We start from the raw sequence: 16142 nt of genomic DNA, 5'->3' as shown, positions 1-16142 counted from the left end.
CTTCAGTGGGGAGCCCTCAGGAGAGGTTTTGGGGTCTGGCGCAGGGTGGGAGGGGTGGCATGGCCATCTGCGCCCTGTGCGCACCTGGAGTGAGACCCAAAAGCAGGGCTGGCGCTGCAAATCCTGCTGCTCCCTCTGCCTCCCCGCGCGCCCCCCCCCCGGGATTTTCGGCTCTCTGGAGGACAGGAGGGGCGCGCAGGGGGTGCCCCAGCACCTCGGGCAGGGGCTGGCTGCGCAGGCCCCCATCTCCTCCCCTCACCTGCGGGGCGAGGCGGAGGATGCGCGCAGCCTCCGGACCCCCCCAGGCCGGGGGCCGGCCGGGGTGGGCTAAAGCCCCCTCCCGGGCGGGGAAAGCCTGCGGCTGGAACTTCCCGTCGCTCCCCGAGCTGGACTTCGCAGGGTTACGAAGAAGGGAGGGAGAAAGAGGGAGGGATCGCTCTGCAACATTATTGGCTGCGTGGCCGGGCTGGTGTTCGCTGGGGAAGTCAGAGCATGCCCATTGGGGGGGTATAAAAGGGGGGCAGCCGGAGCGCCTTGCCTGTCTCCTCGCTCGTGGGGCAGCCAGCCGGGAGCAGCGGGCAGCCAGGCAGCCGGCCCCTCCGCCCCGGCCAGGGGGACGCAGTCAGTAAACACCACCACAACAAAAAGTGAGAGCCACCCAAGGGGCAGCCAAAGCAGGAGGAGAGAAAGAGGAGGAGGAAAAAAAAGGCAAAAAAAAAAAAAGGGGGAACAAGGAGAAAAAATAACAAAAGAAAAAAAAGGAAAAAGAAAAGAAAAAAAAGGAAAAAAAGGAAAAAATAGAGAGGAGAAGGAAAGAAAGCGCTCGCTCGCTCTCTAGAATAACAAAATACCTAATCGTAACAAAATAACATCCTCCAGACAAATTCAAGCAGGGACTTGACATACCAAAAAGGCAAAGCGAGGAGAGCAAGCCAGGGCGCGGGGAAGGCGAGCCAAAGCCGCGATCGCTGCCAGGGCCGGACAGCAGCATGGCAAGCGCCGGGGCACACACGGATGAGCGCTGCCGGCAGCCTGCCTTCCTCCCCGGCCCGCCGCCGCCAGAAGTTGAGAGTAGCAGCGGCAGCGCCAAGGTAAGCGCCGCTCCGAGCCGCTCCGAGCCGTGCCGAGCCGTGCCACGCCGCGCCCAGCCGTGCCACGCCGCGCGATGCTTGTGCCGCGGGATGCTTGTGCCGCGCCGCGCCGAGCCGAGCCGTGCCGGCTCCGCTGCCCGCCCTCCCCACGCGTGTCACTAGAGGGACCCCGAGAGCCGGCCCAGCCCGGGCTGCCCGCGGACAACTTGCGGGCTGTGCGCTGCGGGGGGTGCGGTGCTGTGCGGGGACCCCCCGGGCACCCCCAGGGTACCCGCGCTCCTTTTGGCGAAGGGCGTTTTTCTGCACTTTTTTTTTAATAATTATTTTTCATTTGCAATAAATATATATTATTATTATTATTTTTGCGTGGGTGGGGGGCGCGCAGCGCTGCCCACATCCCCCTGCGCGGCTCCTGCGCGCCCCTTGCGCGGGGCGTGCGCGGAGAGGACGCGGAGAGGGCGGCGGGGCCGGGGGGGAGCGGCGTGGAGGGGGCGTGGGGCGGTCCCGGGTTGGGCGGGGGGGGGGGGGGGGCCCGGGGGGGGGGGCCGGGGCTATGCGAGGTCACGGCGGCCCCTGGCTGCCCGGCGCGCTGCGCTCCGCGCCCGGGCTTTGGGAGCGGGGACCCGGCGGAGAGCAGCGCGGAGCTGCTGGGCTCTCATCCGAAAAAACACCGCGGCGTGTTGGGTCCCGGAGGGATAAAAATACAGAGAGGGAAAAACAAGAGAGCGAAGCCAAAATGGAGTGAGAGTTAATGGTTGGCACCGAGCCTTCGACTTTGTGTGATTTTTTTTTTCTTGCTTCCTTCCCAATTGCTTTTCCCTACAGTAATTGTTTTAAGAGAGCAACTTGGAAGGGTTTTAGCACTCTGTTGAGCAGTGGGGAATTGGGGCACATGAGGAAACTCAGACTTAGCGTAACTGTACCAGCAGATGTGGCTGCCTTACCTCCAGCCAGCGGTGCCTCGGCAGTGCTTCTGGCATGCCGGGGCTCGCTCCAGCACCGCGGGGCCACCCCATGTGAAAATCAGGTTGGTGGGGGATGTTTCAAGCAGACACCTTGGGAAAAGCTCTGCTTTAACCCTCAGGTCCAGGCTTCCTATGTGAAGCCTGCAGTTTTCTTCCCAATGCCGGGGTGTGCTTGGGAGGGCCCGGTTTTCTTTGTTTTTATTTATTGTCAGGTTGTGTGTGTGTGGCTTCTTTCGCTTAGCAGCGTTCAGCGCATTGGGTTTATTCCTCCTCCTCCTGGCTTGATTTACAGTGGAATTGAGGAGCCTGGGTCGTGGGTTCTGTAGGGGTGACTTTGTGCTAAGGACATCTGGAGGAATAAAACTGACTGACACTCCCGATTTGAGCTCCGCTGAACTGTTTTGGACCCAACTTGACAATTTCGGTGGGGGTGAGCGGGTCAGAGCTGTAAATCTTGCTCCACGTTGTCGACACCCACACGAGTTCACTCAGCCTTTCAAAGGGGCTATCCCAGCTCCTGTGAAAATTCATTAAGGGATAAAAGATTTGACACCGCAGGTCCCCTCCCACCGCCGCATGAAACCGGAGAGCCAAAATGCGTCTGCGTGTGTGTCCCGGCGCTGCTCCTGACAGGTGATCCTTTTTGCAGCCTGCCTGCAGGGCTGCTGCTTTGACCAAGCAACCCGGAGGTGTCGGTGCGTGTCTCGCCATTGATTCCTATAGGCTTTGGAGCGAGCCCTACTTGCCTTGCAGAGCAAAGCACTTCTGTACGTCTTTTCTTTTTCTTTTTTTTTTTTTTTTTTAAATAAAGCAAACACAGCAGGTGAGGTCTTATTTTTAGAGGGACGGAGGAGCTGGTGCGCTTCCAGAATTGCATACGAGCATTGGAAGTGGCCCACCCTCTCCCGCTCGTGTCCTGGGACTGACCTCTTGGCTCCGTTTTTGGGCTGGCTTCACTTTTCAAGGCTGCTGTGTCCAAGGGGGCGAAGAGATGCAAAAGGAGGGGTTCAGGGGGGCACCGGGGGAGGAAATCTGCGCTGGGGCCATAGCCTGGCGCCAGCAGGGTTAACGCGGCTCTGCCAAGACATAAAGCAAGCTGAATGTGTTGTGGGAATATCACTTGTCAGTAAACTCCAGTCACCACAATTTCTGATTTAACAGCTTAACTTGCTGTTAACTTTCCCTGCTATGCTCCAGGTTTCAGCCATGGAGGCAGAAAGGCGAGAGGAACAATAAAGAAAGAAGTTAAGTGAAGCTACTAAATCGGACTTAAATCCCTTCCCTGGGTCCTGCCAGCTGTCTTTAGAAGAGTTAAGCAAGATTGCATTTCCTTTTTTTTTTTTTTTTTTTTTTTTTTTTTTTTTCTGCCGTAAATCAACTGTTTCTGGGCCGCCTACCAAAATTTGTGCAATACTCCCCGGTGGGGTGAGTAAATGGGACTGAATACCCCATTCACCTTTCCGAGCTTGGTTTTTCCGCAGCTCCGGGATCCCTCACCGCAGCGCTGCGGGACAGGAGGGAGGAAAGGTGACCCCCGGCGCGGGGCTGCTGATGGGGATGAGCGGCGAAGACAAAAAAGCGAGGGCTAAAAATAGAAGCGGCACTGCCAACCTCAGCCATATAAGTGTCATGTGAGCCAGGTGCCAAGAATCGGGAGGTTTTTTTTTTTTATTTTTATTGCTGTCAAACCTGGGGATCTGAGCTGAGCAGCAAAACCCCTGGTCCCAGGTGGATTTTATCCACCTTGATGGTCAAAAGTTTTGCATTTGGAAGCCTGCTTCCTCTCAGACGAGGGTCCGAGGTCGCATCCTGACAAAAGTGGAGGCTCTTCTGCAGCCAGGAGCCTCCAGGGCTAAGGATTTGGGAAGGGAACACGTGGCCGGGGTGGCAGGAGGGATGCAGGGTGCCCCCGACAGAGATACGGCACGCGGCGGCTTCTCTCCATCAGGTATCATTGGGTGCCTCCCCCCAGCTCCTCCACCCAGGGGGGATTTTGGCTGCCAAAGGCGCCTGCCAAGGGCTGTCTGCGCATCCCTCTCTGCTCTCAGGAGGAATAACACAGCAATACGCTCCGTCTCACAGTTGTTGGCAACGTCTGTGTGCTCCCCATGCACATGGGTGCACGGATTTCGGGATGCAAGGGATTCCTTGGCTCCAGCCCCGGTGCTGGGACGAGGATGCTCTCTCTGGGAGTGGGTGCTGCTTGCCGCACGAGCACTGGGCATCTCCTGCAGCAGCAATACACCAATCTGCCTGATTTTTTGGCGAGGTGATGGAGGCTGGGCTGCAAAAATGTGGATTCCCCCCCCACACCCCCCCAGCACACAGCACTCATTTGGGCTGACAACTTTCTTGCCCTTTTAGACGCTGCACTGCTCCGCAAAGAGCGAGATTTGTAATTTATTTATTTTTTTCTGTCCAAATCCAAATTTTGCAGACTGGGCCATCTGTCAATTCCCTCCTACGTTGTTCTGTTCATATTATATTGTAATGAAGGCCAGACTGAAGGAGGAATTAGGTCAGACAGGAGGTTCAGTATCCGTTTTTTGGGAGATGTTGCCCAAGAGAGGCACCGTGGTTTGGTTGGCTCCGCACAAGCCTGGATGCAAGGGATGCCTGAGCCTTCCTCTGAGATTTGGCAACCAGGCCTTTTTAGCACATTGTGGCCTCTTGGCCTCCGAATCCCCAGCAGCTGGACAGAAATCGCCTCTCCAGCTGATCATGCAGCAAATCCTTAAAAATTCCTCCAGGCAGCCTCGCGCAGGAGGGCGGCTACGTTCCGCTGCAGACCTGCCTTCAGGCTCCCTCCCATCACTCTGGTGCTGATCCAAGGGGACCTTCTCTGTTGGCGTGCCACCACCAGTGACCTGGCCGTCACTGGGCGGCGGAGAGGTGCTCGGGGTTCCCCAAGTGCACGGAGCATCCTTCACATAGCAGTCCCATGGTGAGGGAGCATCTCCACCCACCCAGGGCAGTTTTCTGGTCCCACACGTGCTGGTGTGGAAAAGGGAAGGAGAAGGAGCCTTGCACCTGCACAGGAGATGATTTTATAATTTTTCCTTGTTTTCTGCCCTGGTTCAAACTGCACCCTGAGATGTTTGGCCTCTCCCCATGCACGTGCCTGGGGGTGGCAGTCAGTATGACAAATTCAGCCCTGTTTTACAAGGATGAAACTCTGGTGGGCATAGCATCTCTCCAAGTCCTTTAGGAAAACACTGTCACCACATCGTTCCTGTTACCTGTTGCATGAGGGAGGCTCTGCAGTACAAACGAAGGCTTCGAGGGCTTCAACATGCGATGCTGGGCAGGGATTAAGCCATGGGATTAAGCCACATGCAGAGTGTTGGGTACCTGATGGTTGAATCAGGAGGGAAGAATTTACAGGGTTGCACTGGGTGTCTTCAGAGGGGTGACAGCATTTGGACCATCCTCATCCTCATGGCCCACATGGCTTCAGGAGGGTTTCCCACTCCGTGTTTTGGGCTTGGGTACCCTAAAAGAGCTTGCACCTGGAGGCAGGCAAGGCTTGCACCTGCAGCTCAGCTTTTGCAGTAGCCAGTGCTTTGTAAAGGAGATTTTTTTTCCCCTTCAGACCATATCAGATCTTCCCAGCACCAGATAGTGCATCTATAGCATGATGCTGCCGTGCCTCAAGCAGCACAGGTGATGCTGTGGTGATGATCACTGCCGCTTGGAAGAGCTCACAACTCATGAGCACGGCAGCTTTCCAGCACTACTGGCGCACAGTGCCCGTAGAAATTGGTGATAAGGGTGGCTTTGTTGCTGGCAGGACCGTAGTGGGGCCCGCGGGGACCTGGGCTAATTTCCTAGCTGTGCTGCAGACTTCCCCTGTGACCTTGGGCGAGTCATTTAATCTATACCGGGCTTTGGCTCCATCTCCGAGCATCCCGCGGGGGTGAGGTAATATTCATTAACTGATATTATTCTCGAGTTGCTCAGATGCTATGGTGATGAAAGCTGGAGGTGAAACCCAGTGCCTCGGCTGAGCGTTAGCGGGAAGGGGGGCTGCTCTGCTGGAGATTTAGCACTTGCCCACGGGGGCTGCTGTTTTGACACAACTCCCCCCTTCATTTTGAGCTGAGCTCTTGGTCACCACCGTTGCTTGTAGCCATGCAGCGATGCTCGTTGCTGAGGGATGACACAGGGATGTTACATCACCCAGTGGGGCAACAGCATCCCCGCTCTGATACCCCCGTGGTCCCCAGCTGCATCTCCCTGGGGACTGCTGTGCTCCTGAGGGATGTCTTTCTGGTCCTGGCCCTCCCGGGCAAACATGGATTGTGCAATCAGCCCCCTGATTGCCTGAGCAGTGCCTCTTGGATGCCTGGGGCGAAGGCCACTACTCCCCGGCAGAAGCCAGCTTTCCTCAAAAGCGGGCGGAAAGTTCATTCTCTCTGGCTTTGGGGAAGCGCACGTTCGGGTAGGACACAGAAAGCTTTCATCGAAAGCAAAAACAAGCCACCTCCTGACAATCACTTGAATGATTTCCCATTTATAAGGGAAGAGAAATAAATAATGGGGGTGGTGGTGGTGGCAGAGGGGGGTCTCTGGCGCTGTGCTAACACTGTGCCTCCATCCCCAGGTGCAGAGGATGTGCGCGGCCCGGCGTCTGCTGCTGCTGCTGCTGGCCTTCCTGGCCTACGCGTTGGATTCGGCTGCGGCGTACGGCACGGCGGAGACCCTCTGCGGCGGGGAGCTGGTGGACACGCTGCAGTTCGTCTGCGGGGACAGGGGCTTCTACTTCAGTAAGTGCCACGTGCTCAAGCGGGGTGCTTGGTCCCCGCGCTGCGCGGTGCTGGGACATCCACGCCAGGTGCAGAATGTGCTGGGGGAAGTGGGGTGGGATGGAAAGGATGGGTTCTCCACCCTGCTGCTTTTCCTAATGGCATTGTGCATGGCAAGGAGAGGAGTGAGACAAGCGACAAGCTCAGGTGATGCTGAGCACTGTTTTGGGGGACTCAGTCCCATGGGGAAGTGGGGTGCTGAAGTCAGATATCGCTGGGGAGCAGCGATAGGTGGTTGGTTCGCTGGTGATGCAAGCAAGTCATCAAAATAACGAAGGCTTCTGCTGAGCTTGGGCTCTGGATTCTTTTAAAAGCCAGGCAGGTTGTATCCACAGCTTCTGGTTGCTCCCCAAATACTCCTGGTGGCCTCCTGGCTACCCATCAATGACAGTGATGGCTCACCCCTTTCCAGCACAGCTAGTGCCAAAAACCACGGTGTTGCTGTCATCTGCAGAATGCAGGGACTTTGAGGCCAGTTGCCTGGAGCACGCTTTCCTTCGTGGTGTTTTGGGGGTCTGGACCATTCACATGGGCAGCACAAGAGCTCAGCTGGTGAGCGGGGAGGAGGAAGAGTAAGGCAGTAGTGATGGATGCTCGGCGGTACGTGAGCAGGGGAGGGTGCCTTCAGCCTGACAGTGGCATTATAATGGCCCTGAGAGTGAAGACCACAAGTCCTGCAGCCTGCTGGGGACTGAACCCTGTAACAAACTACAGGAGAAATGTGAAGGCAAGCAGCAGGGAAAGGATGCAGGTAGCAGCTGCACGGGGCACTGTGTGCTTGGCAGTCTTGTCTCTGCTCTGGTTGGGGTAAAATGAGTGAAAGCGATGTGCAAGGTCACTCTTGAGTAATGCGGCGAGTTGTTTTTTGGAACAGTGGTGCTGAGAGCCACCCTCCCTCTCCTCCCAGTCTGGCCTTTGCAGGGAAAGGGGTGCTGCACGGTTAGGAGAAGATGCTGGGTGCCAGTGCCCAACCTGGCTGGGCTGAGCCCGGCTGAGGTCCGCCCCATCCAGAGGCTGGGCAGAGGGCTGCCAGGTCCAGCTGCCACCAGGGCTCAGCCCTTGTGATGTCCCAAGGGTGGTGGCACTGCAGGTGCCTTTGCCACTAGCCAGGTCCCCTACGAGATGCTTTTGGGCAGGTGGCAATGCTTTTGGGGACCCCATCTGGGGGGTCTGCACCATAACTACCCTTCCTCTCATCTCGCCCTCCACATTTTCTCAAACCACTGAGCCTACACCAGAGCTCAGCTGGGGCAAGGGACGCGGGTTTCTCCCTTCCATCTCTGGCAAGTTCCTCTCATGCTCTCACACCTCTTCCTCTCCCTCTCTGTATAGAGGAGCATCCGTCTCCCTCCCCATGTCTCTCTTCCCTCCTCCCCCTCTCTGGGGATGAAATGGAATGGGGCTTTTGTTTTACAGACAAATTGACCTCCTTTCACCTCGAATAACCCAGCCTCCCAGTCCAAATAACACTTTTGAAGGCAGACAAGTAGCTTCGTGCCAAGTGGCCAGTCTGGTGCTTGCAAGAGGCTTCTCACTCTTTTTTATTTTTATTTTTCACCTCTCCTCTCCCTTCTGGTTGAATATTTCTGGAGAGCTCAGGTCCCAAGGGATGAAGGAAGCCCCACCAGTCCCATATTTTAACCTCTTCAGCCTCTGGCCAGTCAGCACTGAACACACATTTGGGTACCAGCTCTACTTGACGAGAGTGTGGGCATCCCCAGTTCATCTCTTTCTTCCCTCTAACTCCATCAGTTGATCCAATAAAGAGAGTAATTCTTCTGCCTACATTAGTCTTCACTCCTAGATCCTCATGGCTAACACTATTGGCCCTGCATAGGCTCTATAGGGCATGCTTTTGTTACATGATTGTGGTTTATGTCCTGAAACTGGGCCTGGGATTGTCCTGAGCACTTCTCAGCCTGCTGTTGGTGACAGAAGTGCAGCCTGATGAGCAACCCTTGCTAACAGCATGGTTCATATGGGAGGTAGATGGCTTTGATGGCCTCATCCCACAGATATGGGTGACCCCACGTGCTGGAAAGGGCTTGCTTCAAACAGCCGCCTGGTAATCTTGGGAAAAAAAAATGGAAATGGCATGAAAATCCACCAGAGTTTTTCTGCTGCGGTGGTGATTTTAGCTAAGGTGTGCCTTCCCTGCTCTGCGCTGCAGCAGTTTGCATCCAGCTCCAGCACGTCAGCTGTGTTTCACACCCCCGGTGCCTCATGGTGGGGACATAGGCAGCCTGGACCCAGGAGGGTGCACCCCCATGACCGTGATGTCTGTCTGTCCATTGGCATGGAGAGGTGCCCTTGGTGGTACTATGATGGCAGATGCTTGGGACTGAGGACGTTGAAGCTGCCTCCCAAATGCCATAACTTGGGTACTTCATTGGCTTTATTTGGCATCCCACAACTGGGCTTTTTACTATTTCCACTCCTTTTTTTGAGGGATGTAGCAACAGTCTGGAGATACACTGCTTTACCTGACCTGTCTGTGAAAGGGACAAGACTTTGCACGGCGCATCCTTGGGGATGAGTGCCACCGGTCCCATGGCAAGCACTTGGCATGTCCGTGGTGCACCTGAGACCTGCGGCAGTGATGCCACCAAGAGCTGGGGCTCCAACGGGGGCTGGAGCCTGCAGCTGCAGCCACTCCCTTGCTCTCTTCTTTCTGCTGTGATCCCCTTCCATGATTGAAGGCTTTTGGGGCTGGCACACAGGTGTTGGCAAGGTGATGCTGTCCCGTGGCATGGCCTCAAGGAAGGAAAAAAAAAAAAAGAAAAGAAAAGAAAAGAAAAAGGTCAAGAGGAAGCCCTGGTGGTGAATTTGCTGTCATGCACCGCCGGCGGGGAGGGGAGAAGGGGCTGTGGGGGGAGAGGCGTCCGACTTCTCTGTAAACAACAGCTCCTGTTTCCTCCTTTCCAACAGCTGATAAGAATTTAGCTCTTTGCGGCCGCTTGTGCTGACAGGGCACATTCTTGTGTGCCGCTGCTCCTGCGAATAATACTAGGAAAAAGCAGGGGGGAAAGCGCGGTGCCGGGGCTGGGGGAGGGCCAGGCTGGGGGCACTGGGACGGGGACGTAGCTGCACAAAGGCCCCCTTGTTGCTCCTGACATTCCTGCGTCAGGGGCGCGGGGACGGTTTGCACCCAAAGTCCCCTTCCACTCGGCTTGCCGCCTGATGGACCGGAGGAGAGGGGAGCCGAGGGTGGGGAGGCGCCTCGGTGCAGTGATGCTGGGGAAGGGACCCTCCTGTCCCCACCCTGGGTGCCACCGCCTCTGAGCTGCAGGTATACGGCCACCGCCCCTGGGCTGCACCAGGAATGCTGTCGGGATGCTCGGCAATCCCCGGTGGGATGCCTGGCAATTGCCGTCGGGATAGCGCGATGCCGCCTGGCACCAGCCGGCAGAGGCTTTTGGTGGAGCACGGGTTGGGGAAAAAGGGAGAATAGCTGTTCCCCAAGTCCCCCGGGAAGGCTTGGAGGAAGCATGTTTCCCTGGGAGAAGGTGGCAATCGCCGAAATGGGAAGTGGAAGGGGAGTGTGGGAGAAGCGCTTCACCTCCTGCTTTGCCATGTCCCTGGCTTTGGTGGTGATGTTAAAATGAGATGCCACCGATGGGTGAACACCAGGAAAATCAACCTTTAGTCCATGCGTAAATCGTGGTACGGAACAAACCCCTTTTCCTAATCCAGGTCAGTGGCCATATCGCTGTTAACTAGAAATTTCCTGGCATCTTTTCCCCTGGTTGTTATCTCCAGGTGCTCTCTGGGGCTAAATCCCAGCTTGTTATTTGCCAGCTTTTGTTCTTGTTGTTTTCCCTGCAGCAGCTCTCCCCTAGAGGATGGGGATGGCATTTGGCGCTGTGGGCTCGGACAATTATGTAATGGGAGATCTGCCCCCCCCAGCCCCTCGCTGCGATGCTGGCGGCAAGCAAGGGGAACAGCATGTAGGGACTTTATGCAACACATGAAGGGCAGTGCTTTAGGGCTGGGGATGTGTACATAAGGTGGGCAAAGCAAAGGGCATGGATAGCCGAGGGCTGGCTCTCCCAAAAAGTACCCTTTATGGTGGGGTGGTTGCACGGGTTTAGATGCTCTGGTCCATATGTATTTGTGCTTAAATATATATTGCATATATAAATTGCATATACATACAAATAATATATGCACGTGGCCCCCTTCTCCCTTGGGCATCACCACCTGGATTGCCTGCACCAAGGTCACTTATATGGCAGCAGGCAACCAAGTCATCCATCTGCCTATAAAAGCAGAGCCCAATCCAGCATACTTGTGGCCACGAGCATTTTAAAGACAGTAAAACAAACTCCCAGCAGGGCTCCCTTCACTGAGCCTTGGCTGAGACTGAGCTATCCTTCTCACCTTCCCATATAGCTGACTAAGGGTCATCACTGATTTTTTCCCAGAGAAAAAGAAAAAAAAAAATAGGAGGGGGGTGATGCAAGGGGGAAGAATGTGGAAAATGAAGCATTTGAGCTGCCTCCCGAAGGCGGGCTGCATGTTATGAGTCAGCTGTCCCATCGCGGTGCACCCGATGCTGCGCTTGCTCTCGTGACCTCAGAGCGTGGTGGTGATGCTCCAGCGTTGAGCAGAGGCCTCACCGCAAACGGCGCGAGTTTGACAGCTAGCAGGTGCTGTGCTGCCAGGGGCTTTGCTTTTGCAGGGTGTGTGTTGAGGTTGGGTCATGGCATTTTGTATGCCGGCGTTGTGCACGCAGTGCTGCACTGCACATCCGTGCCTGCATTGTGTATGCGGGGTTGCTTTGTACACGTGGGGCTGCGTTGGATGTGCATGGCTGCATTGCAATGTGGGGGGCTGCATTGCATATGCAGAAAGCTGCTGGGCTTTGCATGTTGTCCCAGGGCACTTTGGGTGGGCACCCAGGTGGGACACCCGTTGGAGAAATCAGCCAGGGCCATAAGATCTAAACAGGACAAATATTTGAGTGCCTGCTTCATGTGGAGCATGTGGGGGGGACCATGGGTCATGCATGGGGCCAAAGCAATGTCTCCCTGGCTGGATCCCATCTGCAAACCTCACAGGTGCTGCTCTGCCTCTGAGTGGGCTGTGCTCCCCTCTACCTGAGCCCCTCACCTCAGCACTCTGTACATGAAAACACAGAGAAAACCCTCTAGTTTGAGGCCACTATACATTTAGGAAGTTGCAGTTCCTGAGCAAATTTGTTTTGCATCTGAAATCCAAATTTGCCCCACTCCTCTATTTCAAGAGGGGGAGGCACAAAGCAAAACTGTTGTGAGCCTTCCCCCCGGAGTGGTTTGGCTGTAATTAAACACCGGCGTGAGATGCACTCGGTTGTTGCCGTGCTGGACACTGGCTTTTGCATCCTTCTGCAGGGAGAAACGGGAGAGGAACCATTATTAAAAGATTAAGTTTAATAGCTATTCTTGGCGTGCCGTTGCGAGCCTGTATTCTTTCTGCAGCTGTCTCCGAGCTGTCCCATCTGGTAAAATTTAGCCGCGTTGGTTCGCTTCACCTGCCCGAGCGTCAACACGGCAGAGGGAGGCTGGCAGCCGCAGCGCCGCGCTGCTTCTTTCTAATAAAACGCTCTTGCCAGGATCAACATCGCAGACGTTCGTGGTAATCGGTGCGGCGTCTGCATCCGGACTGCCGTCCGCGCCGGGCTCGCTAAGGAGCAATAGGAAGGGAATAAATTACAGCAATAGAAAGTGCCCTTAATTAGCATCGTGTGCACGCGGGGAGCCCAGTCAGCATTGAGAGCATTTGTCTGGGGAAGGCTTCATGTGAAGCTCAGGCATTTTGCAGGCATGCGTTGAAGGAGATGATTGTTTTAGGGGAAAATGCTGCTGGTTTGGAAGCGTGGGTGCAGCGACTGGGGGGTGATGGAGCTGGTGGACATGCTGGTGGGGGTCACCAGTCTGGTCACAGCTGGAGGGATGCCTCCAAGGCAGAGGCTAGAGGGTGACAAGGTCTGGTCTGTATTGATAGCTAACACCGAGGCCTCTGCCCTTGCAGGTAGGCCAGTGGGACGAAATAACAGGAGGATCAACCGCGGCATAGTGGAAGAGTGCTGCTTTCGGAGCTGCGACCTGGCTCTGCTGGAAACCTACTGCGCCAAGTCCGTCAAGTCTGAGCGTGACCTCTCTGCCACCTCCCTCGTGGGCCTCCCGGCACTCAACAAGGTAGGGATGGCCCTGGGTTTGGCAAATCTCTAAAACAAAAAGGAGAGGAAAAGATAGGAAGGTTTTGGAGGGGAGAGGACAATTGCTGGCTCTAAGATCCGCTGCTTCTGCAGCCAAGGCAGCGTATAGAGCCTTCACGAGTTTATGGCCACGGTGGAGGCAAATAACTTGCAGAAAACAAACTTTTAATCACAGGTTGGTTTGTGTTGGAAGGGAACCCTGAGGAGCATCTAGTCCAGCCCTTCAGCCATGGGCAGGGACATCTTTCACTAGATCACATTGCCCAAAGCCCCATGCAACCCAACTTTGAACACCTCCAGGGATGGGGCATCCACAGTTCCTCCGGGCAACCTGTGCCAGTTCCTCACCACCCTTGCTGTGAAGAAATTCGTCCTTATATCCAATCTTTTCTGGTCTGAAATCATTGCCCCTTCTCCTCTCCCCATAGGCCATGCTAAAGTCTTTCTCCAGCTTCATTACATATTGACAAGCTGCAGCAAGGAGCCCCTGGAGCCCTCTCCAGGCTGAACAGCCCCAATGCTCTCAGTCTTTCCTCACAGGAGAGGTTCTCCAGCCCCTGATCATTCTCATGGCCCTCCTCCAGACCCACTCTACCAGGCCCGAGTCCTTCTTGTGCTGTGGGCCCCATAAAATCAGTAACGTGGGGTGGGGCAGACAGAGCTCATGGGCAGGGTTGGCCATGTTCCTCATGCTGACGCTGACGTTGCTCTTCCCCTCTCCAGGAGAGCTTCCAGAAGCCCTCGCACGCCAAGTACTCCAAGTACGACGTGTGGCAGAAGAAGAGCTCCCAGCGGCTGCAGCGGGAGGTTCCCGGCATCCTGCGCGCCCGCCGGTACCGGTGGCAGGCCGAGGGGCTGCAAGCGGCCGAGGAAGCCAGGGCGCTCCATCGCCCCCTCATCTCCTTGCCCAGCCAGCGGCCCCCGGCGCCGCGAGCGTCCCCCGAAGCCACCGGCCCCCAGGAATGAACCATGACCGGCCGGCTCCATTTGTGATCTCCTGGGGAGAGACTGGCGAGACCCGGCCCCCCCCCGAGCCCCTCCGTCCCCGAGCCGAGGAGCGGGGCGGCGGGGCGCCATCACGCCGCTCCGGCCCCCACCAAACAACTGACACAAGCAAGGAGGGGATGGCGGCGGCGGCGGCTGCGCGCGGCGTCCTCCTCTCGGGGTGGGGGGGAGGGTTGTTTCGTTTCCCAGGCCTGTCTCGTTTCCCCCGCGCACCCAGTATTTTTCAAGCCTTGTACTTGCAAAGGGACAGTTGGGCACTTGAACTTTTTTTGCTGCCGGGCACTGCGTGACATCCCCGGTGCCAACACCAGAAGACAAAAGAAAGAGCAAGAGGGAAAAAGGATATGAAGTTTTTTTTTTTTTTTTTAATTTTTATTTTTTCTCAAGAAGAGGAGTCCATTCCATGTCTTTCTTGACAATAAAGTGAAGAACAAAAACAAATGGGAAGAAATGTTGAGGGATATAACTTTTTTGCCTCATTCCCACCCCACTTTTTTTTCCCTTTTATTTTGTTTTCATTGGTAACTTTCTTAATTTTTATAACTTTCTTTTGCACCTTTAAAAAGAAAACGTAACTGAGACGAAGTTCCGAGGAGACCCATCTGCATTTTTTGTGTGTGTGCTTAATTACAAGATTCCAAATCGACTTGCACCTTTTTGAAATCATCGCTGACGGGAGAAAGAGAGGAAGAGGAGAGAGAGAGAGAGAGAAAGAGAGAGAGAAGAAAAAGGAAAGGGGAGAAAAAAAAAAAAAAAGTGAGCTGATGCTCACTTTAAATGGAGGAGGCGTCTGCATTGCACATTTGCCACGGATTTAGTTGATTTATATATATAATATATTATATAACTTTTTTGGCAAAAAAGCACTATTTTTATGGGACATTTTGTGTAGTATCTGAAGAGGGATTGTAATGTTTAAAATGTGTTATGGTGCTAAAGTAAGTTGGAAGGGAAAAAAACCAGAAATAGCAAGGGAGGGTGGGGAGGGAAGGACAAGATAGCGAATACTGAACTTGAAATTTTAGCTTTTCGTTTTAGGAAAAGTGTGATAAATGTGTTTCTTTTCTCTTCTGAAATATAGCTTGGTCATGACCATATGAGCTAGTTGGCTGTCACTCATGTACACAGATGCACGCACACACAGAAATACATCTACACGCATCCTTTATTTTTTTTTTTTTTGTAGAAAAACAAAACAAAACACAACACAACACAACGATTTAGCCTAAAAGGGAACTGTTCTAGAGACAAACTGCTTTGAATGGTGAAGGTATTGCCAGGTTACAACTCCAGGCCCTGCTTCCGTGCGGAACTCGGCTCCTCCATCCTCCCGACCCTGGCGGCTTGCTTGCGCGAGCCGAGGCCCTGCCGAAGCGCCAGCCCCACCATCTCCTTTTCTTCCTCTTGCCCTTTGCATCCTTCTCGCAGAACCCCCCTGCCCTCCTCCCCTTGCCCCAACGAGCCGGGGCTGCGGAGGATGGCAGCTGGGACCGATGGGGACCCCCCCAGCGTGGGGTAGGTGTCCCCCCCGGCGTGGTGGCCTCTGCCCGCCGGGTGGCTGGGATCGGTTCACGGGAGGGGGGAGAGGCAACTCTCTGGCTTTGAGGGTCAGGACTTGACGAGCAGATGGGTTGGAGAGGTGGGCAGAGGGCTGTAAAATAGGTTGGTTTTTAAAATAATATATATTATCTGTCTAGGAACCGTAAAGAGGGGGGAATCAATTACATCTCCCTGTGATATACTCTCACTTGCTAATAAAATGGGGACACTCTGTTAACCAGTTCTGTACTTGCTTTGTCTTATATATCCATACATTTAAAACATAAAAAAAAAGACTACTTGAATTGTATTCTATCTCGTGGTTTTGAGGGGAGGGCTAGAGGGAGTCTCGAGAGGGGGAGGATTTTAATGTATAATCCTTTTGTTTGTTATTACCTTGCAATGTTGAGCCATGAAGCCTTTGTTTTAAAAAATGGCACTGCAATACACGACAAAGTAAAAACCTTTATTTATTTTATTAAATATATATGGAAAAGACTGAAAATTGGTCCAAATTAAAGGGGGGGGGAGGGGGGGG

General features: G+C 54.6%; 1 protein-coding gene across 1 annotated transcript; it reads left to right on the top strand.

Annotated features, from left to right (window-relative positions):
* Positions 1-536: 536 nt before the first annotated feature.
* On the top strand, positions 537-16102 carry IGF2 (insulin like growth factor 2). The gene is made up of 4 exons (XM_035328243.1): positions 537-1091; positions 6660-6822; positions 12874-13040; positions 13784-16102. Exons 1-4 carry the CDS (start codon positions 990-992, stop codon positions 14024-14026), a joined length of 675 nt encoding a protein of 224 aa, XP_035184134.1. The 5' UTR covers positions 537-989; the 3' UTR covers positions 14027-16102.
* Positions 16103-16142: the final 40 nt, after the last annotated feature.

Source organism: Oxyura jamaicensis, chromosome 5, assembly GCF_011077185.1.
Source record: "Oxyura jamaicensis isolate SHBP4307 breed ruddy duck chromosome 5, BPBGC_Ojam_1.0, whole genome shotgun sequence".
NCBI lineage: Eukaryota > Metazoa > Chordata > Aves > Anseriformes > Anatidae > Oxyura > Oxyura jamaicensis.
Note: the sequence above shows the minus strand (reverse complement) of the source record. Positions and strands in the feature narration are given on the sequence as shown.